This window comes from Anser cygnoides, chromosome 3 (assembly GCF_040182565.1).
Source record: "Anser cygnoides isolate HZ-2024a breed goose chromosome 3, Taihu_goose_T2T_genome, whole genome shotgun sequence".
NCBI classification, from domain to species: domain Eukaryota; kingdom Metazoa; phylum Chordata; class Aves; order Anseriformes; family Anatidae; genus Anser; species Anser cygnoides.
Genome location: NC_089875.1, coordinates 96452106 through 96479762, shown reverse-complemented (window position 1 = coordinate 96479762; position 27657 = coordinate 96452106). Strand labels below are relative to the sequence as shown.

Genomic DNA, 27657 nt, shown 5'->3' with positions numbered 1-27657 from the left:
TCGGAAACAATTAGCACTGTAAACATTAGCACAAAGCACATCCACCAGTGGTGTTTAAATCCTGACTTTAGAAACTGCATTTCACAACCAAGCTCTTTGGAAGCCCATCTATTTATGACCCGAGTAAATGAAATGAACATGATGTCAAATGTGTTAGAGGTACAAACTAACTGCAGTGTGATTTGCTGAGACCAAATATTGATGGGCATCTCAGTAATATTGATCAAATATTGAACGGAAATAATAAAATCAAGGCATGGCACTGAAACATCCAGATTCCATAGAAGTGAGGAAGGACTGGACTCTAAACTCCATTTGATGAGGGTAGAGGTTTCAAATTTGCAATGTGCACATATAAATAACATTAAGGAACAAAAAGTGTAAAATTGGTGCTCTCTGCATCCAAAATTCAAAGAGATTTTTTTCCATTATGCCTGGCAGAGTTATTTTTGAGAGCCATGACTTCATTTAAGTCACTATAAAATCATCTATTTCATCCCTACACAGTTTAACCAACCATAGTTCATTGTGGTACTACTTCTTCTAACCAGGAAAGACTGTCTTGTGAATATGGCAGCATTGTGATTTGCTCTCTGAATGTTTTGTAAAGCATTCTTTGTGGCTGCTTTAGAGTAAAAAACAAGTAAGTCAACCGCAGAATATGACCTGTTTCCTTGCAGCACCCTTTGCGCTGGGGTAAGATACTGACCAGTACCTTTAGCATTGAGAAATAAGGATGAAAACATGCAGCTGAATTTCTCTCTTAGATAATTCTATCCATTTGGGAGGATCTGCATTGGTTTATTAAGCTTTCAAGCCTCTGCTTACAACACGAAACAATATGCTTAGCCATTCATATAGCTTACTGCGTTTGTCACCTCAGCCCAGTAATGTCTATCAGAAAAACCACACTAGTTCCATTGAGCCCTCATGTTCTCGGTGGCTTTGTCCTCCACCCAGAAATTTTTAATAGTATAGGTACTTAAAGTAGCTGCAGGGTAAGCTTACAAAGCATCAGCTTCTCCAAAAACATTTTTTATTATGCATGGTCAATCTCTGAGCAAAATGGAGAGCAGCTTGTCCTTCACTGGAAACACGTTAAGCCACTTAACCATGGGATGTAGTACATGGGAGTATACCGGGGTGGTGTGAGTTGGGCTAAGTGGAGGTTAGGGGGATGCAGCAGTAGGGTGCAAGATGCCCTCGCAACACCAGCTAGTGGAGCAGCAGCGCTGGACCTTTCCATGCCTGGATTTGAATCTGCTGAACTGGTGCTAGGGGATGCAACGTACTCACACTATTCAGTAAGGTTGAAGGAGAGCCAATATCCACTCTTCTATCTCGCCCTATCACTCACCAGAAAATCACCCTTCATTTTTGAGGGTTTAGTTTAATGAGATGAGATAATATTCAGAGCATACCCTTTAAAAAGTTAAACACGAAGTTATTTTTAACCTCGATAATAAGGAGATCTGAGTTACTGCCAGCCTCTTTCAGTCGGCTTTCAACAAACTTTGGAAGTGTCACACATGCTTTCTCCTTGTCCCATTATAACCATTTACAGGAACTATTAGGAGAGAGAAAAATCTCCACCGATATTTTTATGTCTGAACTGTAGGCAAACCCTGCGAAATTGTGTCTCCACAATGCTTTTATAAGCACAGAGCTTAAATATGGGTCTATTTAGTGATGAATTTAGAGTGGCAGTTTTCAAAGTGTACCATATGTATACATCTGTGTGTGTTTAGAAACTTTCATGTATTTAATAACTCAATTTTTGTGTCCCAAGAAGAAAAGTGTTGTGGATATGAGTAAAAGCAATTGTTATTTAAATTCTCCTGGGCAGCTTGGGATAAGATGATCCAGCTTTTAATTGTCAAAAGTACCAAGGAGCTAGATAATCAACTGATGCTTGAAGGTATGGCAATATTAGTGATCTCAATGTTGCATCCAGGAAGATTTGCTGGGGAACTGGACCATATTTTCCTTAACACAACCTGATCTGTGAAAGATATGAGCCATTCAGTTCTTACTCAAGCAAACTCCCACTTAAGAAGCCACAGGATAGTTAGAGCAGTATTAGCTACAGGACTGAGGTTTGTGTCAACAAAAGTCAGATGATTACACCAGCGTACATTCTGGCATGCATACCTTTACAGTGGAGTCACATTCCATTCAAACAGGCCTTTTGCTGCTCGAGCACAACAAATATTTGGCAGCACTATTAAAGGACATCTTCTGTTCAGCTACAAGTTGCCAGAGACAATTTATTACGGCCCAAACCCCAGTTTTCCGTACCTGCTGGGATCTCAGGATGGCAGCGTCAATCTCATCCACCTTCTGCGAGATCGTGTCGCTCACTAATCTGTATCGCTCGTTGTCCTCTGTTATCATCTTGTCGAGCCCCTCTCTGGCTCTCCATGGCACCAGCTCCAGGAAGGCACTGCCGACTTCATTCAGGGTGTCCACTAAAGCTTTGTTGTTCTTTGCTTCTTTTTTCAGCTCCTGAAAAAGGCCATTTAAAGTAAATGTGCCAGCACATGAGCTGAACACACACACAGCTTGCACATGGTTTTTATTCTCTCAACTACCGTGTTGAGAACTGAAATGTGTTCCAGGCACACCAAAGGGATAAATTAGCACAATTATTTTCAGCTCAGTTTTATGAGCTTTTTGATACTTGTCAGTTGTTTGACAGAAAAGTGAGTGATGCTTGAAGGTTTCTATAGAATAATCCTAAAAACATTTCTCCAGTCAATACGATACTCTGAAATTCTCTGGAATTTATTAGAGTTGTTAGTACTTAACGAAGCAACCAAATAACATAAAACTAACACATATTCTTTGCACCCTGCAACTCCATAAAGAACTAAATCACCACCAGAAGTATGAAATGAAGTAAAATGTGATGAATTTAAGCGATTCCTGAAATGAGCAATGACTGGATTACATTCCAGTCAAATCATCATACAATCCTTCAGGAATGACATTTTCCTTTACAGGAAACCCTATTGCTAATTCATTTATTTTCTTTATATAAATATATATATCGGAAATCTAATGGATTTTTTTTTTTAGCTTTTTTCTCTCAAAACTATCCAGCTTATGCTACAATTTAAAAAAACCACTTATTGATAAACGAATTAGTAATATATTTAAATGCTGTCTTTTTTATACTTTTTAGGATTTTATCCATGTCATAACTAAAGAACCAAAATAACTTTGTTTGACAATTTAAGAGTTTTCCCAGGATTAGGCAGCTGCTCGAACAAAAAGGAAATGTTGTGCTTCTGTGCTAAAAATAAACCTCAGCCCAGTTTCGTAAGTGATTATAACAGATGACTCTGGAAAGTGAGTTCGATTCTTAACTGCTGCTACATTTAGTCAGATGAACTGATGCCAAATTAGTTATTCACAAAACAACTTCCTGCCAAACAGAAGTTAACACAAAACCTAGTCAAATCATTCAGCAATAAATAATTCACAGGTTCTAAAACCTACTTTTTGTCTTTCTTGTGCTTGGCTCAATTCTTCACCCTGTGGTATTTGAGTTTCATATGACAGTAACTCCACTTCCACTTTATCGAGCCATTTGCAGAGCTCCTCATGGGTTGAGTGCAGTTGACCTGCAAGCTGCAGAGCCTGCTCTAAGGTCTTGGACACGTCAGAGCTCAATTTTGTAATGTCTTTGTACCTCGCTTTAATGCCTTCCAGTTTATCTTGAATTATTACAACTTCATCACCTAAAATATCAGAAGGATGTTATTTCCTGTGAACACAAATCCTTAAAAGAAAAAAAAATCCCAAACATCAACCCACACCTATTACAGCAATCTCAATAATTTAATTTATAAAATGACCCCAACAAGGTGACAGGGCAAATCCTCACTTCTTGTAAATTATTCTACTTCAGTAAAAGTCTACAGAGCTACAAAGTTTACCTCAATTCAGGATCTAACCTTCTGTGGTTTTTTGCTTTACTAAAGTTTCAGAAAGTAAGGAATGTGACCCAAAATTTAATGCAGATGTTCTTTAGAAAATCACAATACTTCTTATAAAGCCCCCCCTCAAAAAAAAACAAAACAAAAAACCACCCAGATTATAAAAGTCACTGAAAATACTAAGAAAAAAATTCAACCGAATATTAACTACAGTAATATTTTATATCATTCTTTAACACGTACACTCTTTACCATCTGTTCAAAACAACTCAAAAGCCTAAAATAAAAGCAACCTCCTGAAATGTATCAGTATATATTCAGTTTTCATTACAGAATATGCATAATGTTTAAGTGTGGAATAGAAAAAGGATTCCCCTCCTTCAGCTGTGTCTTACAGAGTTCAACAACTATAAAAGTACTGGAAAATCTGGACAGATGTTGATCTACAGAACAGACACGTTGTGTACAACTGGAATGCAACTTTTCCCACAATATTAGCTCCAATGGTCAAAGCTTTCCTATTGCAGTAAAAGGTAGTCTAATATCTCATTCATCTGTGAATGGCTCCAGGGAATTGACTGTGTCCACTGCCAAACAGCCCTCCATTCTGAGTAATGCTCGTAACTTCCTATTAGGAATGGAATGCAGGTTCACTAAAATAATTTTCCACTAAAAATAATAAGGAATTCAAGGGCCAAATTCCCTACAAGCATAAATGGACTTTTGCTCACATACATTTGGTCCAAAACATAACCTACCTTGACCTCAAACCTTTATTAAAATAGACAACTGCAACCGCTTTAAGCAGCAAGTATGGACTAATATTTACAAGTTTGACTTTAATCTTCTCATAAGCACTTTCAAGTACAAGAAAAAAAAGCCTGGTGAATTGTAATTTTCTAAAAGCTCTCACCTGTTGTTTGCTTGAGAAGCTCTAAGCCATTTTGTATAGCCAAATCAACATTTTGTTTTCTAAGAAGAATCTCCTCCTGAAGATCCTAAGAGGAAATGCAATTTGTGTAAGCATGGACATAATAAATAATACTATTTTTATGTGGAGTAAGCATGTTTCCATTTTAAATAAAATATATTAATGAAAAATAAATAAAACATGGATATGTAAATCATATACAAAACCAAATTAAATAATAAATGAACAGAAATCAAAATACCAGTAGTTCAGAGTGCTGTTTCTCAATCAATTCTGCGTTGCAGTCTTGGACTGACAATTTGCTCAGTTTATCATGGACTTCATTCAGCCAGTTCATCAATTCAACTTCGTCCTCCCCAAAAATTTGAGCATTGCAGTAGGCTTGCTGGAGAAGTTCAGACCTGCTGTTGCTCTTCTCTTGAATCTCAATGTATCGGGCCTGAGAAGAATCTAGCTTTTCCTGCACCATATCTTTATCTTCCCTGGAGCTCATAGTCTTTAGAGACTGACCAATACTAATGGCCTGATGTAAACTCTTATTGTGAGCTAGAACATCATCTTCTAGAGCCTATATGTTTTTTTAAATAATGAAGAATAATGGAAAAGAAAATGAGAAAAACATAAAAGAAACGTAAGTGGAACTAAATAAAAACTGAATAAAAAAAGGACATATTGCCAACATAAACATACAAAACTCAAATTACAGAAAAAAATCAGTATGGTAAAACAACGGTACACCACAACAGCTTTCCCATTTGTGCTGTACTTTACAGATGAGTTTAGAAAGAATGGCACAAGCAAATTTGTGGTTTGTATCTTACTTTATGCTGAGCAATCTGCTGTTGCAGTTTGGAGGCCTGCGTTCCAATGGGTTCAGCATTTGCAAGCCTCTTCTCTGTGGCGGTCAGCCACTCCACCAGTGGCTCCAGAGCTTCATGAAACTGCTGTGCTACCACTGAGATGCCTTCCAACTGGCGGTTCCTACAAACAAGTTGTTTTTTTTTTTTGTGAGGAAGTATATATTAAATAGTTATAAAAAAAACGACCCTTGAATCTTTGGAAACAAACAAACAAAACCCACAATTCTGTCTTGTTGTAGGAACTACAATATGAAATAGAAATATATGAAAATGAAATAGAAATATATCCACAATAACCAATAAAAAAGCAAGGTGAACTAAACCCAAACAAAACCTACCTCCAAAGCTGTTTGAAGTTCTTATAGCTGATAGGTAAGTTTTATAAGTAAAAGGATTAGCGCTGTATTCATATACTTTTTTTCTAGCGCTCCATTCAGCAAAATATTGCTTGATACGCAATTACAGTGGTTCTCAACTTTTAGCTGTCTTTAAGCATTAAGTTACATCCCCCTATTACAAGTTTTAAAGTTACTCAAAGGCTTTATTGAACCAGAACACATTATCATGCTTACTCAGCATTGTAAAATACCTCTTAACATTTGTTCAGTGATGTGAGCAGAACTACTTGGCTCTACTCTGTATCTCTTGTTCTGGATAAAAGCTCCCAATGAAACAAATGAGACAATGTTAATAAAGCACAGAGACTTGACCTCCAAAAAAAAAAAAAAGCAGTATCTAAAACATTTCTGTTCCAGATTATTACATTTCAGAGAAGATTCTTGATTACAGGAATAGTCTTCTCTACCACCACTGGTGGTAGAAAGAAATCTCCCTCAAACACGCTTTTAAGAGAGATTTTTCCTACATGAAAAACATCACAATATTGTCTTTCAACAGGGGATCTTATTCCAGGTAAAAGCTATGTTTACACATGTTTCACAAGGCTTATAAACAAGGGAGACCTGACAGACCTGGCACAGTTAGCTATAGAATGCTCACAGAAATACTCTATCTAGTTTTCAAAATCATTGTCAGATCTCCTTTTCATTTTAAGAGACCAGCCAAAGAAAAATGGAGACAAGCTTCCAACTAATAGATAGCTTGGAAAAAACTGCAATTTGATTTTTAATTAAATATCACCAGACTGGGAGAAGAATATTAAATTAAACATGACATTACCCAGCTAATGAGTCAGATACCTTCAATAAATTAAAAAAAAAAAAAGGAAATAATTGTCTATTAGCGGTTGACTCTACTAATTAAATAATTTTATTATTTGTATGAGGCAATTGAAGAGGCTCAGAGTAAAGGAACTATAGAGAGGCTACCAGAAGGAGTAGAAGACAACATAGGTGAGTTTAGACTCGTAGACAAATCATAAAATATCTAAGTGTCTGTATATGTGGATATTGTGTCTTTTTTTTTAATTCGAACTTGAATTGGACTGCAATCTCTTTAAGAGTGTTTCGGCATTGCTAGAATATATCTGCATAACTCAGTGGTCCTTCTTTTCTTGAGAACTAAGGCAGCTCAGCACCCTGCATAAGTACATCAGAAACTGACAGCATGAGGGTTACTAAATGGTAGAAACTGACGACATAGATGACATCAAACAGCAAAAGAGAGGAAGAGTTGAGTGCCCCCTCTGTAGCAGCATGTCAGAATTTTTAAGTTTTGAGGTAACATCATTATTAAGTGTCAAGTATGCACTTGATTCTATGCAAAATAGATGTGTTTTTTTTAATCAAGAAACTTCAATTTAAATGAACCAACAGAGATAAAATGTTCAGAGGATACACATGCAGTCAACCCTAGCAGATTGTCACACCTTAGGCTAAAACATTATTAAAACAAATTAAACATTTGTTAAAAGCTTTTGCTCTGTTCAAGGCATCTCTCTCCACTTTTTCTTCAGAGGACCTATTATATCAACATCGAGACACAATAATGTAATGTACGAACAAGAATGACAGTAGTTAAAAGGATTTCACATTAGAGTTCCACTTGCTGCTTCTAACCATCTATCTAACCGTGCTATGTCTATATTTTTCAAAGCTATGAAAGACTTTCAAATACCTTGTTTCAGCTTTACTGAGCAATGCATCCCATCGACTGTCCAGGAAACTCAGCTGTTTCAAGATTTTCACTTTATCAGCAGGTTCTGCTGACTCTGCAATTTTCTCCCCTTCACGCTTGATTACCTCAACAGTAGGCTTGCGGTCATCCAGCAACCTCTGGAGAAGCTGGAGAGAAAGCAATCAGACAGCAGGTTATTAAGGAACATCGTAATATCACAAGTGTAAAAACAGAAGGAGCTGGACTTCTTGAAAACCTCTTACAGAAAAAAAAAAAAGCAATGCTATTTTGATGGAAGTGTGATGTTACATTTTGATGGTGTGAATAATGCTAATCAAAAAAGAGAGATGCTCCCCTCCTCCCCACCCCCAGATGCTCATTTTATTCTCTGAACCATTTTGAGACAAACAGCAGATTCTCCAAACCCAAAAGACCCCCTTGGTTTCTGTGAGGTGATAACATGTGGCAACCCTAAAGAGTGAACATAAAAGGGAAAAAGTTACATCTAATACCACTGAGGGAAACACCCTATCTGAAGTCTTTGATGCATTTTGAACATTTATGAGAAAGCTGCATGCTCTTCTAGATTTGGCAAAACAACGGTAATTCTCATAGATATAGATAGGTGAACAGAAATTAAAAAAAAAGTAAAAAAAATCTATAATCTGTTTATCACTTGCTTGACATATTATGGAGTTCATTAATCTAGTCTAATAAATTATCTTCCTCAAGAAAATATTCCACTTCTGCCTCAAGTCTTCTGTGCCACTTCTCTCCCCATTCTCTAGTAACCTTTGGTAACACGACCATTCTCTCCTCTGCAGGGATCCCAAAACGACAACCTGTTTTGGCCACAGATTTACGTTAAATATCTGCATGGGAGCCGGCCACACAGTCCAACTGCACAGACAATGTTTCATGAGCTACAGTGTGCTTCTTTTTTCTGTGACCATTCTGAAAATTCACAGAAGGTGATAACTCTGCTAGTGTTTTTATATTAGCCCAGGCCATTCCCCGAGAGCACTCCAAATAATTACTAACAATGATCAGATCACAACAGGATCAAGATCCAAGTATTTATGTCCATAGCCTGCAATATTACCTTGGAGTTATTACAATGAAAAACTTTCTATGTTTTATTTCCTACTTTTGAGATTGCCAAAAACTGGCTTTTACGTTGTCTCTTTTTCCAGTGGACCTTTAACATTTCTTTCCAGAGGGTGTTAATAATTCTAACCAGAGCTCAGATTGCAGTGTCATACGCTGCCCTATGCTCCCAGAAGACGAGCCCTTCTCCCAGCCCTGGGCAGACCCTGGAGTACCAATGGATGGCTGTCTTAACCACCTCAGTACATTTGAAAAGATTTCATGCTTTGACAAAGACTGGGAATTTATTTTCATTGCTCCAGTGAAAAGAGAGAGACTCTGAACGGATTTTACTTACTTTCTGTTCTTGTATTTGGGCCTTCACGACTTTGAATTCGGCAGATGGTGGCTTCTGATTAGCCACAAGTTCTTCTGTATCAATGAGCCAGCTAAGCAGAGATTCAAGGGCATCCTGAAATCTCCCACAGTGAAGGAGAGCTTCCTGCAATTGTGCAGCACGCTGGGCAACCTGACGAAAAAAAGAACATCTGACTGTACTCACCTCTTTTTTTATTTCTGTGAAATAAGCAGCCAAAATCTGCTCGACACCTGGCAATATCATTAACTTGTGCTCTCATTTTCATAGCTATTTGTAGCAGCACTATGGCACAACGTACCATTAATCTCTCCAGTCATCCAACGAAGAGAGGTTGACTCTCAGTAAACTAGACTGCTCTAGTAGTCCATTACAAGAGATGCTCCTGTTTTATATAGCTACAGTATTATGAAGTACACTGACAGGATGTTTGTGTTTCAGATGGTCTTTATTTTCCTTATAAAAAGACTGAGCCAGGCACCCAAAGCAGCAATTAAGGGGCAATAAGCCCTTCAAAGGAAAGAAGAAATAGGAAAGGAGAGGACAAACAGGTGAATTACAAGTGTCTGTGGTCCTTCCACATCACCCCTTCAGGAAGACAGAGAGCAGAGGAAACCAAATGCAGTTTCCACTTCCCACCCTTGCCATTTTCAACAGCAGCTACTTCAGGAAGAGAAGTCTTCAAAGCATCGGAAAAAAGAAAATCTACAGAAAGTTTTCCAAAGCAGTGGTACCTTCCAATGGCTCAGGCAACCCTCAAGGTATTACAAAGGAATTGTGCCACTAGTCACACAAAGCTGGGCTGTATCAGTGCTGCACTCCACAGGTATGACCAGTGCACACAAATACAACAGAGGGAAAAAGCATGTGAACAGAGACTGAAGAAGAACTACTCAAAAGCAGCTATCTACAAATGACATTGTTACTTTTCCCACGTATGTGTCAAAACTCCTGCCTCTTTCACTGGGTTATCAAACTTCTCTGCTTTGCTTAAGCAGAAAGGAACATACAGCCCTGGAGGAATCTTTCCTCAATGAAAAACCATGAAGGACCTACAGAAGTTTGACAAAACCTTATAAATGACAGCAATACCTCTGGCAACAAGAGATATAAATCTTATCCTTAGAATTACTGTTGAAGGTATTGTGTAAAGCAACGCAATTCATAGTCTCACTGAATATTTAATTTCCTGTGTTTTGAAAGACATCAGTAAATAAGTAATCAAAATATAGGACACGACAAAAGCAGAATAGTATACAAAATAATAACCTTCTTATTAAGAGTCTTCCACCGGGTGTTAACGTCTTCAAGGTCATGTTCAAGGTTCTCTGTGTTGGTACTTTTAGCAGCGCTCTGAATAAGGCCTTGGCCCAGCCAGTTTACCTCCTGTTGCTTAACTTGCAGGGGTTCAATTTCTTCTTTCTGGAATACCTGCAGTTGGAAAAACAAGACACACGTGACTGTTAACATAAAATGCATCTGGTGCTTACATCACATTATGCAATAAAAAAAAGCTGAATTTGCTGAGGTGGTACCTAAAAGAAAGGAAACCATTCCTCACCACCACCCTCCTAAAAATAAATCAATAAACCTAAACATAACTGACTTAATCTAAACAGAATAAATGTAATACACCGTTGAGGTGAAATGATGTACATTTCCATGAGTAGTTCTAGACAGGAAGGGAAGGGAAAAGGGAGAAAGAATCAAGGAAAACAACTGAAGACAAGGAATGCATCTATCTGTTTAATTATCTGTCTATAAACTCTACCAAAACATGGTGCAGAAGGACCATAAATTGTCCTTAAACAAACAAACAAACACCAAGACAGACATTTTTTTCCAAATTAGGGCAAAGACAAAACTTTCAAGTTAAAGAAGCAGTGAAGGAAGAATGATTTCAAGGCAGGTTTTACGAGAACATAAAGGTAAAAAGTGAGGAGGCAGCACAGATGCTGCTGAAACAGTATCGCTGCGGACACCCATGAGAATGGTTTTTAATTCTGAGAGATACTCTTGCAAATTGCCAGGGCTTTGACCGTACCCAAAGAGCAATTTGAACAGTTTTCTGTTTGCTTAATTTTACTCTCTCAGGTATTTAAGGCTTTTCAGAGTCAGATTATTACCATTAGCAACAGCAGTGTAAATCTCCACTTGTATTCAGCTGAATGAGGCTGAGCTGACACCAGTGTCAATGAGATCAGAAAATGGCCTGAAGCCCCTGAATTAATTACACAGGCCAGTGAAAAATAACCAATGAATAAACAATGCTAAAGAATGCTCAACTTTTGACCCTAAATCCTTCTATTTCTATAGCAGCATTCAGTAACAGTTTTGGTGTACATTTAGAGCATTCAAAGCAACCTTTCTCAGCATCCTGAAAAGCAGAAATCACTTCAAACATACCAATGACTCCTCTTTTGCACCAAACACAGTATGGCAAGTGATTTCTTTTAAAGAGGCAGCCCCCAGGTGGCTGAGCACACTTCCAGGAGCTTGACAAGTCAATCTAGAAGCTAGAGCAAATATACTGAGTGCGAGGGGTAAAAGCAATTAAGCATCCGTACGAATTTTGCTACTATGGACCAAAAAAACCTGGAAACTGTAGGACTGTGGTTCCACAAAAACTCACAGAGCACAACCAGCTGGCTGTTCCCAGAAAAGGGAAAATGCTCGTCTTTTTCTTCACTTTAGGGTAGGGAGGAGCAGAATAATCTTTTTACACAGAATCGATAACAAGTTCTTCTTTTACGTCCCATAAAGCCTCATCTTTTGAAAGCAATGCCCTGCCACAGAGAGGACTGATCTCCATAATCTGCCCTTTACAAACAAGCGTTCTTTGCAAGGAGAAGCTTAAAATAAATTACAATTATTGCTGAGGCCAAAGTTTACCAGAACAACTTAGCAACAAAGTTTGAAATATCTCAGATTTCAACCAGAGTGGGAAAAAAAAAATTACAGACCTGACAAAACACCCTTTACTTATTACCAAGCTTCGCTTTTTACTTTCTTACCTCACCCACCACTCACAAAACATTGTGAGACCCGGTGCTTGTAAAACACTGCCATGCAGTCAGATCGACTTTCTGGCACGCAAATGCAAAAGAAGGCTTTCAGAACATGCGGTGAGCCTTTAATCTACATGCCTTGGAAACCACAACAATCTGATACTGTTGCTTATACCTTTATGAGTAAGGCGGCTCAGCCTGAATAAATGGGCTGTAGCTGCCCTTGAATGGCATTGCCTTTAACCACAGCCTGTGTAAAAACTGAACACGAACATCGGCGCGCAGTGGAGGCTCTCCAAATCAAGGGTAACAGACACCATCTGGACAATAAATAACCATACACCCAACAGCTGGAAGTAATCAGCCCTGTCAGCGATTGCCCCTCGTGCATTTTCGGAGCTGACCATCTCACCTATTTTGGACGTCTTGGGTGCGCTACGCCAATGACACTGACTGCTACATCTGCTGAATTAATAAAATGTACAACTTTTCCAACGACAGCCAAGCTTAAAGACTTCTGTAAACAACTGTGTTTAAGGTTGCATTACAACTATTTCACAAATGGATTTTTTTTTTAATTACCTTATTAGACAACAGGCCATTGCAGACTGTATCCAAGGTTTCTTGGATGCCTGTAGTCCAGATATTGCCTCTACTTCTCCCTGGGATAGCTTTTGGACAGTTTACAGTGCTATCTAATTCAAGCTGTTGAACAGAAAATGCCATTTCACTTGAGCCTGTATGTGCTGTACTTGATTCCTCTGGATCAGATAAAACCTCATATTTTGCTAAATCCACATCACCAGTATTTACAGCACCATTCGTATAATAAACATCTAACTGATGAGGTGCATCATCCACATAATCCCTCTCCACTGTTGTGGCTTGCGTTTTATTCTTTTCATGAACTTCATATATATTTTCCACTTCATTTTTGTTGAGGGAAACAATTTGTCCATCACCTTGAAGAGGATCTCCATGTGTCAGAGTTCTCTCTTTGAAACTTTGTAAGTAAGAGTATTTCTCCCCCATCTCTTCCTGATCGCTCTCACATTTGTGTGGACTGCTTTGTTTTACTTTTCCAGAGGGCAAAATGTCACATGAAGTCAATCTGCAGCTTTCTTTGACAGGGATACTGCTGCTTGCAAGCACTGGGGCTTGCTGCTCTCTGCAAAGAGCAGGGAAAAACGGTCTGAGCTGACCAACTGCCTGGATTTCTTCTGCAGAAGATAAACTTTGTATTTGGGTTTGCTCCCCTGCTAGGAGTGTATCTTGTTTTTCTTCCCTTTCTGTTGGAGGGCTGCACAAACCAGAATCATCCTCTTCCGAGGTAAGTGAATTCGTACCCCATTTGCATTTGCCTGATTTCGCTGTATCTGACATATCAGCAGTTTCGTTAAATGAGCATTCGCTCTTATTCGTGTAATCTGAAAAGTTGGGCGGAACGAACATCCTCCACGAACGCCGATGCTCCTTCTTTTCTGTGTGAGACTTGGCTTTGGGCAATCCCCCTGTTCGAATTATGTCGCTGTTCAGCTTGAGAGCATCGAAGATCATTTTTTCATCCAACTTGTTAGCTTCACGACTTCTGAGCTCAAAAACACTGGAAGACGTCAGGGCGCCGTTGGAGCACAGAGTGCTGATATCCAGCGTCCTGTGACTGTAAGGCAAGGTCCGGTCCGTGAAGTGCCTCGAGGAGAGGCTGCCCTTGGAGCCCGAATCGATCTGCTCATTGAGCCGCACGGTGTCGTAGATGGACCTCTGGGGAACATAACAGTCTTCGATGTTCAGATCTTCATCTTCCTCCCCTTTGCCTACACACGGAGGATTCTGACGTAAACAGTCCGGCCTGCTAAGTGGCTTCCCCATTTTGAAACTGTCCACACAAGGGTACCACTATGCCTCCGCTTTCAGAGATACAAGGGAAACATTTAAAAACCACTACCAGTCCGAAGAACTACAGTAAACTTGCCCTTAGCATAGGATGCATAGATACAAAATACACATCATAACTTATGAGGTGGTTAAGGTCAGAATCAGTGCACCGGTTTAAATGCAACTTTACCTGGATATGAGTTACTTTTTTTTTTTTTTCTCTCTCTAAAATATAAAGTGCTTCAGTAAGAAAGGAACAGAAATCTTCCGATATCACAGGAAAACCAAGTATAGCAAACCCCAGCAGCGGCTCAACCACTTAAAGCCCTCCGTGGAACATTCCACTTATATTTTTCAGGTCAGAATTTGTCTCTTAAATCTCCAGATTAAGCCTTCCAAACGAACAAGCCTTACAGGAGGCAGCACATTATCTTCTGTAGGTGCCTGATTAACTGTAATCCATTTAACCGGCGTGCAGAAATCCATCTCCTTTATAAATAAAACATGGTACGGCAGCCCCAAAGCTCAGGCTCCGCAGCGGCTGCGGACGGTTCAGACCAAAGGCACGGAGAAAATCTCGCAGGAAAAAATAAGTTAAATCCAGAACGGCAAGAAGCATCGAAGAGCCCTTTACTTTTTTGGCAGCAGCTGTAAATAAGCCCGGTCTGAGGGGCAGCTCATTCTCCCCTCGTCCCAAGCTCTTCGGCGGCGCTCCCAGGAGCCGCACGGGCAAGCATCGCGTCCCAGAGGCACGGCCAAAAAAAACCCCGGGGCTGCAAGCGGGCGGTGCTGGGCTGAGCTTCCCGACACCGTCCCGGGGAGCTGCACCCCTTTCAAGGCAGCGGCGGAGGGGAGCAAACCCCAAAGCCCAGCCTCCCCCCTTCAAGGCACGGCAGGTTTCCAGCAGCTCGCCCGCCCCGCTACGGCCCCTTCGCCCTGAGGCGCGGCGGCGAGGCGGCGGCGGCGGCCCGGGACGAGGGACCCGGGCAGGGCAGGGCGAGGGCCGCCGCCATCCAGCGGAGCGGAGCGGAGCCCGGCAGCTCCCCGGCGGCTGCGGGGCGGCCTCCCGCAGCAACGCCCCTCCGCCTTCCTCTCAGGCACCGTCTGCCCCCGCCGCCCGCCCCGCCCGGCCTCCCCGCACCCGGCGGAGGGAGGCGGTGCCCGGGCACCTCCTCCCCGGCCCCCCGCCGCCTGCTGCCCCCCGACGGCGACACCGGGGCCGGCACGGCGACAGGGACGGCGACAGGGACGGTGACTCGGCTCGGCTGGCTCCCCCCGGGCGGTGTGTGCCCCCCTCGGGCCGGGGATCCCGCCCCTGCCCACCGAACACCTCAGGGACAAGGCACGAGGCAGCTGAGGGCTGACGGCGCCGTCGTTTAATTGTGAAAGTTAAATCGGACATCTTTACGGATCCGCCCCCAATTTCACTCTTTACGGATCCCCACCATCACCACCACCAATTTCACTTTAATGTTTTTGAGTTCTGTTGAATGTTTCACACAGTTTTGTTCCCGTTCGCCTCCGGTGTGTGGCTCACAGGCACCAGGCTACGGGCATCAGGGGTCCAGCTGCCCCTCTGACCCAGCTTTCACCAAGATAAAAGCAAAAATGAAAGAGTAGAACTGCTTATATGTGGAAGATGATTTTTACCAGACTGGGAGCAGCACGAAAGCAGTGACACAGGACAGAGGATCGGCTGTTGGACATTTCCATCTCTTGAATACTGCTCAGCGCTTTGCACGTAGCTAATAATAATGTACGGGATGGGTTGGGAGACCCACAGGTAATTCGCCACTGGTACCCCAGAAGCAAGCAGCCTGCTCCACCAGTATAAACCATCCCTTCGTGGCCAGAGGCCTCCCTGCCTTGGGAGAGGCGCTCTCGGTGCAGTCAGGGTTCGGAGCTCAGTTTAAGGACAGCATATGGCACTCGGTGTTAAAACTTGAGGCAGGGCATTAGCAACAATCAGCCGAAGCTTTCTGAGTTAAGCAGCGAGCAGGATGCATTTTATGCAAGACACACAAACGGACCACACTTCTGTTGATTGATTTCTTTGATATAGTCAGCTACGCATCGAAATATTTAAGTTACATGCGGCAAATTCTCTCTTGCCCCATCTCACAAATTCTGCCTGCTCCATGAGCAACCAAAACTTACCAAAATTACGTCAAACAGAAACTCACCTCTGGGTTCTCTAGCTAAGAATCCATACTATAATAGTAAGGATGAGTAAAGCATTTGCGAGGGCCTGTCATCCGTACTTATTCTCACCCCAAACAGTCACAAACAGATCCTTATCCAGTGCAAAGGGTGCTGTATTGTTTTACAGGGGCAGTATATAGCTGAAATCCTACTTTTTGCATTGCAAAATTGTTTTATTAACATTTAAAAAATATTTTACCATTTTTCACCATATCCACTGAAGGCTTGCATGAGATGCACCAGTCACCTTCAAAAGCAAAACTTAAATTAAAACAGCTTTCTTTTGCCTTTGCTTTTTAACACAGACCCTAAAAGTAGTAAATTCTGTGGAAAGTTAGTAGCTTATTACAGTATTTGTAAACCAGCTCACGGGAAATGCAACACTTCCAGTTTCTTATCTGAGCATACAGAGAAACCTCAGATTATTTTTTCAACATTATCTGCCTTCAAAGTGAAAATCAGAGGACAGACACTCTCTACACAACTAACATAAGCCAATTAAACTCTTAGCTCAAGCTCATTGGCAGGAATACTCAGGCTAGCTAAAAATTCCTATAAAGTCAAATTAGAAGGCAACCTCTTTAACAGCTACGTCTACATTTCCTCTGAAAATAAAAGCAAAAATCAAATGAACCATATACTGATGAAAGCTGTAAGAGCTCTGCGTAGTTTTTTTACTAAGAAGAATACCTCTTTATGGCAGTACAAGGAATTGTGCAAAGGTTTCGAGAAGTAAAGTAATTCAGCTTCTGGGGTTCTTCTGTCTCTTTTGGAAAACCTAGCTGCAATACTGCTCCAAGTGCCAACATCCCAGCACTATGTAGCTACCCAAACGCAGGGCTCTCCGTTCAGCCCCATTTGTAGAATTCTTTTGTATTTCACTTTTCGAGAAGGGAGGCAGACTCAGCGTAACTGAGCAGACCTCATTTACTGAAATTTTCTTTACTACCAGTATCTGCGTTACACAAAGACTTTGGGGGAGGGAACTTCCAATAAAGCTGAATTAATCTGTAATTAATTTTGTGTGTTTTACATTAATTGAGACAAATTCTTTGACTGATTATACTCTTCCTGGTGTATTTTGTGAAGTAACAGTCTAATGAAGTCTACTTTCAAATGAACTCCACCGGGGATTTTCATTTACAGAAAGCAAGTTTTATATCTGCATTGTAAATAAATGCAGTTTAACACTGACAATAACTACTTTCGATTTAACATTCCATCCTGGCTAGAATAAGTGGATTACAAAGAAGGAATATAAATAAAACAAATATGGATGTGTGTACGTAACAATATTTATATAAAATACTACTCAAAGTCTGTTTATTTTTTTTAAATAACTATGCATTTTAATGTCATGCCAAGAAGACGCACAAAGCTCTACTCTTATACATAAAAACTAGTCAAACCACAAAAACCACCTCTGGCCCATTACACAAGATCCTTCCCTGAAGAGACTGAAGACATCATGTGAATAAATCTATCTACCGAAGAGCATTTTGCTTTACTCCTGAGGAACAGAAGTTGCTTGTACTTGACCACAGGAGCTAAAGACATAAGGAGCTAGACTGGGGTTTCGTGGCCAGAGCCACATTTTCAGGTTGTGTGTCTGCCTACGTGCGCAAACCTGTGAGCAAGAGCACCACGAGTGGAGCAAGACTGATGGGAGCCTACAGTTTGCTGCCTCGGGTAAAACTGCTCTCTGGAAGGACAAGGAGTATGAAGAGGTGCAACACCTACTGTCATTTTGCTGCCATGCATGCCACTAGCGCTCACAGATTAGGAGAGGGATCACTGACCCCACGCTCCTCCTCTCAGCATGCCTTTGGTACCTACCCTCACCCAGTAACACTCCCTATTCTGTTCTCCCTATTTCCACTCGTCAAACGCTCTGCTTTTTATTACCGCACTTGCTCTTTCCTTCTTTGAACAACCCCTTCACCTCTTCATCTTGTTTACCTCCTGTTTAATGGCATTGTGTTTTCACTCAGAAACAACGACATGGCCTGAAATAGTTGTTTCAAACAAAGTACACTTCTAAGCTTACAAATATCTAATATAAATACAATCCTGGAGCACTCATATAAACACTCTGCTATCGCTGCTTTCCTTTTCCCTCTTCATTTTTTTTTGGTCTTTTTACCATACAAGCTCTTTGTTTACAGGGACACTTTTCCTCCACAGGCCAGACAAGGATCTCACTCCTGAATTTTGCAACCGCTGTACATCTTTTCCATTGACCTTACAAAGTACAACACCAAGACAATGCATAGGAAACTGCACTGACTATGTTATTTTCCAATTTCCCAAGTGTTTTACTAACCATATACAAAGATAAGCCATTTGTTTCCCTTTTAGATTGCGATAGGTTGGCATACGAATTTAACAGTCACAATCTAATGGAATCTCTTAAAAATGTAACCATTTGTTCCAGATTTCTGTCTCTACGCACTCTAAAAGGTCATTTCAACCGATAGGAACTTTCAGCTGAAACTCCCAGATTGAACCTTTAGTTTTCGCTTTGCCTCTCCAATATGGTTTAGTCTAAACAAGCAGAAGGCACCCTCTGTTGGGCCAAGCATGTCATTACCTTTTCTCCAAGGCTCTCTCTTCACCAGCATGGTTTATCAAATCACGTTGTGGAGGCTTGTTTTAGGATTAACTGCGTACTAATTTACAAGTCACACAAACATTTGAATGAATATTAGATTGGCATGACTCCAAAGCGGCACATGACACTGAGTGCTACTATACAGCCAGTGGGAGATCTATGAGCTTTTTCAAGTACTGCTTACGCCTGTGTAATTTATAAATCTTCTCAGTGAGCACTGCAAATTCGTTTCTTGTAGCCTAAAATCTGCAAAGATCTGCACTTCATTTCAGCACTAAAGCACCATTACACTTTACACCCATTATCGCCGCGATGCATTTTTCTGAGCTGGACAACAGTTGCCAACTGGCATATTAAAAAAGCTACGCAAAGAAGCTCCCAAGTGCATTTTGGATAAGGATGCTACAATAAACTCCTTCTGTAAAAGGAGTTTCATTTAACCTGAATTCTTCTTATCAGTATATTTCTAGGTAAGGATGGGATTTGGTGAGGTAAAACTGGACAGTGCTAAGGTGTTAAACCTACAAACACTGCTGCCTATACCCATGTGGAAAAAAAAAATAAAAGCTATTCAGATAAGTGAAGTGTGGTATGTGAACACCAGAGCCTAAAACTCACACCACACAGAAGAGGAAGTTTGTGTGATACATGGACAGCGGAATAGAAACAATTTGGAGTTCTCAAAAACAGGTAAGGCAGATGGATTGCACAAGAAGAAAGATTAGGAAGAGAGGGAGACCTGGGTTAAAGGGACTGCAAAAATTGGGTTGCAAAGACACCAATGTCTAGCAATCAATAGCAGAGGAAAGCTCTGGAGCAAGAGAAGATATCCCATTTAAAATAGACAAAAGGCGTACAGGTAGAACTGACTGATGTGAAAGACTTGTCCAAGGTCTCAAATGATTTTACCATTTTCACACTGATATTGAATAAAGAATTGCATTGTGGTAAAACATGATAGCAGTAAGAAAGAAACCTTCCTACCTTGAACGTATCCAGCTGCTGATTGATGGTTTCTGTTTCCATTCCAACAGGACCTTGTGATTCTTCGTGCTCTTCAGCTCTCCCAAGCAGACTGGAAAATTCTTTTAACTTACTGTAAAACTCCTCAACACGGCTAATTGTACCTTCCACTTGATCTTCCCTGGCTTTTGCTCTGTCTAGGAGCTTGTTGCACTGTTTATTTAATGCTTCCAAGTCCCGTTTTATACCAACAAGATCAGGAGAAGCTTCAGCTTCTGTGGCTAGCATCATTTTACAGTTTTTATTAGCATTTTCATTATTCATTATAAGATCTTCCAGTTTTTTCAGGAAACATTTTATATCCTCTCTCTGTGATTGCAGTACAACGAGATCTCTCCCCACTGGAGCCATGCTATCAAGTTCATCATCAAACTCTGCAAATTGAGAGAACATCTCTCTGATGCTGTTTTGGAAATGGCCAATTCCCTGAAGTTTTGTCTCCAAGAACAAGCACCTATCTTCAACCTGCTGGTTCACTGCACTGTATTCCTGCTCCAAAGATTCAGCTTGGAGCAAAAGGTCAGAAACACCAGCTGAATCAGAAGCTTCTACCACCAGGTCTTGGGCAAGTTTTTTTACTAAATCAACATGAGGCTTTAAAGTCTGTAAAGCTTTCTGCTGGGCCTGCATCATTGTCAGGTGTTTGTTACTGAATGACTGAGGTCCAAGTGAATCATGAGCTTCCAGATGCTCTTTGGCACTTTTAAGCTGTTTTTCTGTTTCCTTGGATGATTCCTGAAACTCTTTCAGCCTTTGTGCCATATTTTCCAAGCACTCTCTCTTCTTATGCAATTGTTCTGTGACCATATTCACTTTCTGATTCAGTGCCTTAGTTTCTTCTCTAACAATTTCTTTATCTGTTTCACTTGCACTGAGCAAACTTTCAGCAGTGTTATTTAATAGCTCCACCATCCCATGGTGTTTATCCAGGTCCTTCTGCCAGGCCCTCACCTGACCAACAGAATTCTCTATTTCTGCAGGGTTTATGCCAACTTTTAATTCAGACAGGTTGCTTTGGCATTTCTCTATCCACGGCTGCAAATTTTCTACATGCTGCTTGTATTTGAGGGCTTTCTCCAGACAGTCTGTTAATTTATCTTGCCTTTCTTTTACCTGCTTATCCATTTCATCCCAGTTACTTCTGAGTGTGGCAATTTGGGACTGTAATGCTGCTTTGTCAGCTCCTTGAGTCTTCTGTAAGATGCTTTCTCCTTCTGCAACAATTTTTTCGTACGAACCGATTTCGTTGGTCAGAGTCTTCTTAAAATCTTTCTGTTCTTCAATTAGGGACTGCAAGGTATCAAGTTTGGCTGATATAGGACGAGCCTGGTTCAGCTCTTCTTTCTTTTTGTCTAGCCAGGCCTGGAAGTCCTTAGACATTTGCTGGAACTGATGAGAAGTGGCATACGCTGACTGAAGCTGCTGAACATGGTTATCTACAGAGAAGAGAAGATAGCACAGAAGCTTATTATCAGAATCTCCTAGTATTCAGTGAAAAAATAGTAATATTGATTTTATTATGAATGATCTTCAATGTGAGGAAAGCAGGTGCTTAGTATGTAGCGCTTAACTTGCCGACAACCAAGCTTCTTGCAAGGTATAGTCTTGCATCTGCACCACAGCAGAGCAGCGAAGGCATTTGGACATGAACCAAACCAGCTGAGCTCAGCCAGTTTGTGTCTACACGAATCCCATTCAGGCAGATTTGGGAGGTAAAAAGCACACAGTCATGTTTAATGGTATTATGAAGTATAAGCAGAGAATATCAAGTAATCTAGCCCAGCAGGGTCTAACTCAGCCTGCAGGCGGTACATGTTTTTAGGGAGATCGTTTGAAGTTCCTTGTGACCAGAGGAAATGAACAAGCTAAAACTGAGGCTGTTAGGAAGAAAAATGTATGATAGTGCTTGCACTGCATTACTTGCTGAGCTCTGTTGTTCACAGGATAGGAAAGGCGGCACACTACCAGCTCAGTCTTCTCATAGGCAGTTGTATATCACTTTTATACCACAGTTGTATATTACCACTACTTTTTGCCAAGCCAATCACTGGCGCATGCCTAAAAGTTACAATTTTATCTCCCTCTCTGCATCTACGCAGTTAAGTAGTTCAATGAACAGCATCCTCTGTTTCGGTATCCAAATTCAGTAAGGATGCACCTGAAGGCAGAGATGAGAAGATCAGCACTTTTATCGTGTTTCAAATTCTCTTCCAGACTACTCACTAGAGATATAAGTATTGTTTTTGCCTTTTCAAGGTACGGCAACTCTCTCCTAAATTCTAATGTGCAATTGGTTAGGGTTTGGACTGAATAAAGAGCTGGCATTAGGCTCAGCTTACTCAACATATCACTACTGACTGTAAAGACAAATGTGAAAATGATGCTTAATTTTATGCCTTTATTGCTATTTCTTTTTAAATAAATACTAACCTGATTTTTGCTCAATATCCTTAAACGATTTTAGGATGCCATCTAACTGTCTCGTAAGTTCTGCTTTCAAATACTCTTCTCCAACCAGTGTTGACAGCTCTTCACAAAGAGCTTGAGCTGCATTTATATTCTTCATTTCCCGTTCTATTTCCTCCTTCATTTCTTTAGCAATTTCCAGTTGTTGTTTCACAGCATCAGGTTGTGTGCTCACAGCCAGGCTGCTGCTCAGTTTGCTATCCAAGGCACTTAGCTTGTCAGACAGACTTCTGAGTAGGCTTTGGTACTCTGTGCTTTTCACAATGGCTTGGTCAATTCGGTCACATCTGTTACTCAGCTGGCCAGTTAGGTTGTCCCATTTTTGTGCCACAGCTGCCAGTTGCTCTTTCACAGTCTCATGAGAGGGAGGATGTTCACCAGGTCTCTTCAGGATCCCTTCACCAGCCATAGTTAACTGCTCGTACTGTGGCTTTCTGGTGTCAAATTCTTTGAGCAGAATCTGGGAAGAAAGAAAATTGTAAGAAGCATTCACCTCATGAAAAAGGAAGCAAAATGCTTCTGACAAGAACTATGTAGAATTTGGTGTAGCTAAGCTCCCTTACTGAGTAATCCATCTCTGGGTTTAAAAAGCCAGTGAAATAATTGCATCTTCTGCACATAAATTGAGTGTTGTCTCTGAGCGTTTACATCAAAGAACAACAACAAAAAAAGTTAGTTTACAGATCATCTAATGGAAATTCAAACAGTGGACACAAGTAAACAATGAATTTTGTTAATATTACAGCAATTAAGTAACTGTACCAAGTAAAATAATCACTATTTAGTTTCAAGCAGTGTCTTCTTTCCTAGACAGTTTTGATACTTGTCTTAAGATAGGACTTCAAAGAAGGTGTATAGTGACATAATATTGCAATGTATTATTACAGCACAGAGAATATTTGGATGATTCACAAAATGACAGAATGTATACTGTAAGACCTTTACAGTTTATATCACTGGTTCTCAGTACTTTATTTTTTGACAATAAGTCAAACGTGCCTGTAGAAAAAGGGACAAATATCATGGTTTTACTTTACAGAGCGTTCCAAACCCTTTCTTTTTAAGTCAATGAGGTTTAACTTCTAAGGACTGCTAAGTGATACATGATAGTCTTATGCCAGCTGTCTACATTTCTGAAACATTTACAAACCAATTTTAAGTCATTTTCACATAGTGTTAGAAAACAGTTCACGTTTTAAACACTTTATTTTAATCAATATGGATACACCAGCTTTAATACTACTTTTTCAAAATAAGAATGTTATTTCTTGTCACAGTTCAAATTAACTGGCAGCAATAGAAACGTTTGCAATTAAAATTTATAGTTTCTTCAACTTTGTCTGATTCAACTTTCGTTTCTTTTGTCTGTGGTTTGCTGTGTTTCTGTAGGCAAACACTTCACTTTTTCTTTACATTTTTCATCTATCCTTCATTCTCTTGGCTCCATACATACTCAATACTACATTTCACTTGCTTTCTTATTTTTATTAGCTATTGGCACCGTCAAGTGAACAAAATCTCAAAAAACTACAGCGTAGACTGTATATGAGAACTGACCGCAAAATGTTACATATACACACTCAAATTAATAAAACTTCAAAGGACTGCTTTCATTAGACTACAGAGAAATCGCAGGACAGTTAAAACAAAAAATACATCTGAGGATCAGTATCTCCTCAAGGGTAAGTCCTGAACATTTTTTCTTTAGCTGTTCTGATCTCCATTCTCATGGTAATTTTTTCTTCTAATTGCTGTAGTCAACTATAACTTAAGCTGATATTTGCTGATAAACAAATAACATAGCTTCTATTAACTGGGCTGTACTCTAAATGCAAAATACTACTTTCCAATAGCAAAAAACAACAACAACAAAAAATGCACAAACCAACGAACCAACCACCACCAACAACAAAATCTTAAATCATTAATGCACGTTGGCAGTCCTTACTCACCTGAACCTGTTGCTTTTGAGTATTCAGCATATTTGGATCGATTGACAGGGGTCCCAACACACTGACCATTAGCTCCTTTTCTACAAGCCAGTGCTTTAGCTGAGCTTCTGCTGTCTGGAACTGGGTCAGGTAATTTGAAGACTCTTCCAGTTTTTGTTGTCTCTCAGATGTAACTTGATTGAGCTCTTTCCACTTGGAATCTAACAATGATAATGTTAACATATTGCATGCATGCTCTAGCAGATGGGCTGTCAGACAGCAGACTATATACGAAATGTAAACAGAGCACTCTAAGAAGGCTTCTTGCTGATTAACTCCAGATGCCTTGTTGCAGTGACTCGGCAAATACATCTTTTAACAGGCAGATCCATATACACTTGGATAAGGGTCTGCAGTTTAGCACTGCCACATGCAGCATTTTTAGAACAATGAATATACAACATGCAATAAAATTAGATTAGAATCTTACTAGGTGAAATACCACCACATTTAGGCTTTGATTCCAAATGACATAAAAGCTGAAGGGCTGTACTCACTTATACATTAGGTGCCTGACTTAGGTCGTCTAGCCTTCCTTTTTAGTAAGTGGACACAAACAGATACCTTTCCAAGGGTGAATCTAAGCCATAATTTAGGTTTCTGCTCTGAAATGCCTCCTGAAGGAGCACACCTCTTTCAAATGTCTGTATTAGGAGCCTGTGGAGATTAACTGATTTATTTAGACTTCAGAACCAGGTACTTACGACAGGCAATGAGGATACTTCTTTACACGGGTATTTCAAAAGTGCTGTGTGAACTTAGGTTCACCTAGGCTGAACTATGATCTCTTCCACTTGTAGCAAGTGGCTTTCAAGGCAGCCATTGAGTCTCATGGTCTTTTAAGTTCCCTCTTCCCTCTGTGATACTGTCAGTGCTCGGTGACTCAGCTCTGGTGGTTTGCTAATGCTCCCTGTCCTTGAATTTTATGTCTGTTTTTTCATTTTCTTGTGCCACTCCACCGTCTTTGATTCCTGTTCATTCTGAATTAATTCTCTTTCAGCACTACTCACATTTTCTTTGAGAAGAAACGTGCTACCTGAACTGCTACCTGCTACCTAAACTTTTGGAAGTACACTTTTAAAAAAGACGGATTTACCTTTACAATTATTATTGGTGCAGCTATTATTATTATTGGTGTATGCCTATTAGTATGAAACACTGACTGACCTATGATTTATTTAAAATATGACAAACCTAAGAAGAGTTTTTAAAAGCTTGCAACAATTACACACCGCATTATCTCAAAATCTATTGTACAAGCATGGCAATTTCCAATTTTTTACGGCAAAATTTATGAAGTCAGCTTTAGAAAATGGCAGAAAGCCATCAAAACCACAAAATGACAAAAGCCCCTAGTGCATGGGAAAGGCATTACCAACAACTCAAAGTGTTCTTTATATGAAAATAGTATTAACTTAATTTGTTTGTAGCACTTTTTGTAAGAACAACAACATATGTATCTGGAGCAATAGCTGACCTCTCAAGTCTTAGCCACACACTGTCTGAAAAAGATAAAGCCCTCTAAAACATGCAGCCAAGCTATAGCCTCTCTTAATTGCACTGATATAAATTCAACGTCCACCAACTTCAGTGGAATTACTCCAGATCCATATAATAAAACAACTTCTAAATCAGTCTGAGTTATAATACAGCTTTACTGAAATACCTATTTTATCCAATGTTTGTCTCCATTTGGGTGCCTCGGGAGAGTCGGGGTTCTTCTCCAACAGCTCTGTCACTTTGTCCTTTAGTTCCTGCACTTTATTCGCACTTTGCTTTAATTCAGTTTCAAATAGCTGTAAAATCAAATGGTAAAAAAAAAATAAATGTAACACTAAAGATAAACTGCAAAGTATTTTTGAAGTCCATAATTCTGAGATACCAAGCATGAAAGTAAACCATAAATATCTAGCACTTATATACTGCTTTTCTGCTGAGCCTCAAAACCCTTTCTAATGGCATGTATTGGCTGGTCATATTTTTTTGGAAGAAGTGACCTCATCTATGTAAACGGCATTAATATTAACAATTACTGTTTAATTTGAACAAACGAAAGGATGAGAATAATTCAGATAAATAGGATCCACTAAATCTCATCCTACTTGCATATACCTGGAATCTGTTCTTGTACATAAGGCCAACTGACTAGTGCACAGTAAGGTTCAAAGCAGAAATTACCCGACTAAGCAACAATATATAAGAGCTCTGTGTGGACTCATTTACCTTGTTGAAAGTTCTGCTGTCACAGACTGACTGCTTCTCGTAGATAATCTAGAACAGCCGTTTAGAGAGCACCATAGCTTAAGTGCAGGCTTAAGCTCAGGGGATTAAGATGCCCAAGCAGCTCCTTGAGAACACTTCACACAGCTCTTATAGATGGAAGTGGACAGTCTTATGCCCAGGAAAGGTTTCTTATATCAACATTCTGAAGTCACAGAATTTGCACTGAGGAGTTTCATTGTAACTACCCTCCAAAAAAACACTACACTAAAATAAGCACTGAACATATCTGTGCTTGGCTTAGAACTTTTAGTAAAAGGTCCAATTGCATCAAAAGGATGACTCTTACTTGAGTAATCACTCAGTTCTCCAACTGGCTAGGAACACTCTTCTGTTATTACACTGAGAGTAAGATGGTCTTGTTAGCTTTGAACAGTCTTTGTTACAAATGAAGGAAGAAGGGTTTTCCACATATAGTCTGAGTTCTGTGACTGAATATTAACCGAGTCTGAGGAAAGTCAAACTTAAGGAAAGTCAGAGGGTGTTTAATTTTTAAGGGTGAACCCCAAAATGTGTAGAGAAAAAAAAAAAAGTACTTCAGCAGGATCAAATTCTGCCCTTGTTTATCCCCAGTCACAGACAAGGAAAGAATTTTCTCTTCAATAGCTTAGCTACCCATTACATTTCACTTTACATATAAACCTTTATATGTGTAAATGTTGTCCTTCATTGCGAGTAACGTATCTCCTCAACGCTTAAGCAGGACAGAAGCTTACTCCTGATTCAGTGATTTTCTCATATCAATTAAAAAGAAGGGAGGAGACATTTGTGCAGCTATATGACTTAACAAGCATGACATGGCTGCTGAAGAGAAACACTGCCCTGGAGCAGACATTAAGCCTCTGCAGCTGCAGAGCTGGGAAGGTCTGTGGAGCATCAGTGAACCAGCAGCTGCAGAAACAGCTTTTGGATAGATACAGCTGTACAGATC

The 27657-nt window shown here is 40.1% G+C and overlaps 1 protein-coding gene across 23 annotated transcripts in view; it reads right to left on the bottom strand.

The window, feature by feature from the left end:
- The window catches only part of DST (dystonin), a 298953-nt gene that overhangs the window by 57125 nt on the left and 214171 nt on the right, over nucleotides 1-27657 (bottom strand). For 19 of the 23 annotated variants that reach the window (XM_066994752.1, XM_066994757.1, XM_066994753.1 and 16 more), the window contains 12 exons: nucleotides 26113-26242; nucleotides 24408-24607; nucleotides 22420-22915; nucleotides 19951-21425; nucleotides 10540-10701; nucleotides 9253-9423; nucleotides 7809-7975; nucleotides 5694-5853; nucleotides 5114-5440; nucleotides 4855-4939; nucleotides 3502-3743; nucleotides 2299-2505 (listed from right to left, as the gene is read on the bottom strand). In XM_066994752.1, the coding sequence (XP_066850853.1) occupies nucleotides 2299-2505; nucleotides 3502-3743; nucleotides 4855-4939; nucleotides 5114-5440; nucleotides 5694-5853; nucleotides 7809-7975; nucleotides 9253-9423; nucleotides 10540-10701; nucleotides 19951-21425; nucleotides 22420-22915; nucleotides 24408-24607; nucleotides 26113-26242 (3822 nt within the window). The remainder of the gene's footprint in view (nucleotides 1-2298; nucleotides 2506-3501; nucleotides 3744-4854; nucleotides 4940-5113; nucleotides 5441-5693; nucleotides 5854-7808; nucleotides 7976-9252; nucleotides 9424-10539; nucleotides 10702-19950; nucleotides 21426-22419; nucleotides 22916-24407; nucleotides 24608-26112; nucleotides 26243-27657) is intronic. The other 4 variants (XM_066994773.1, XM_066994774.1, XM_066994771.1 and 1 more) reach the window with 1 other exon arrangement.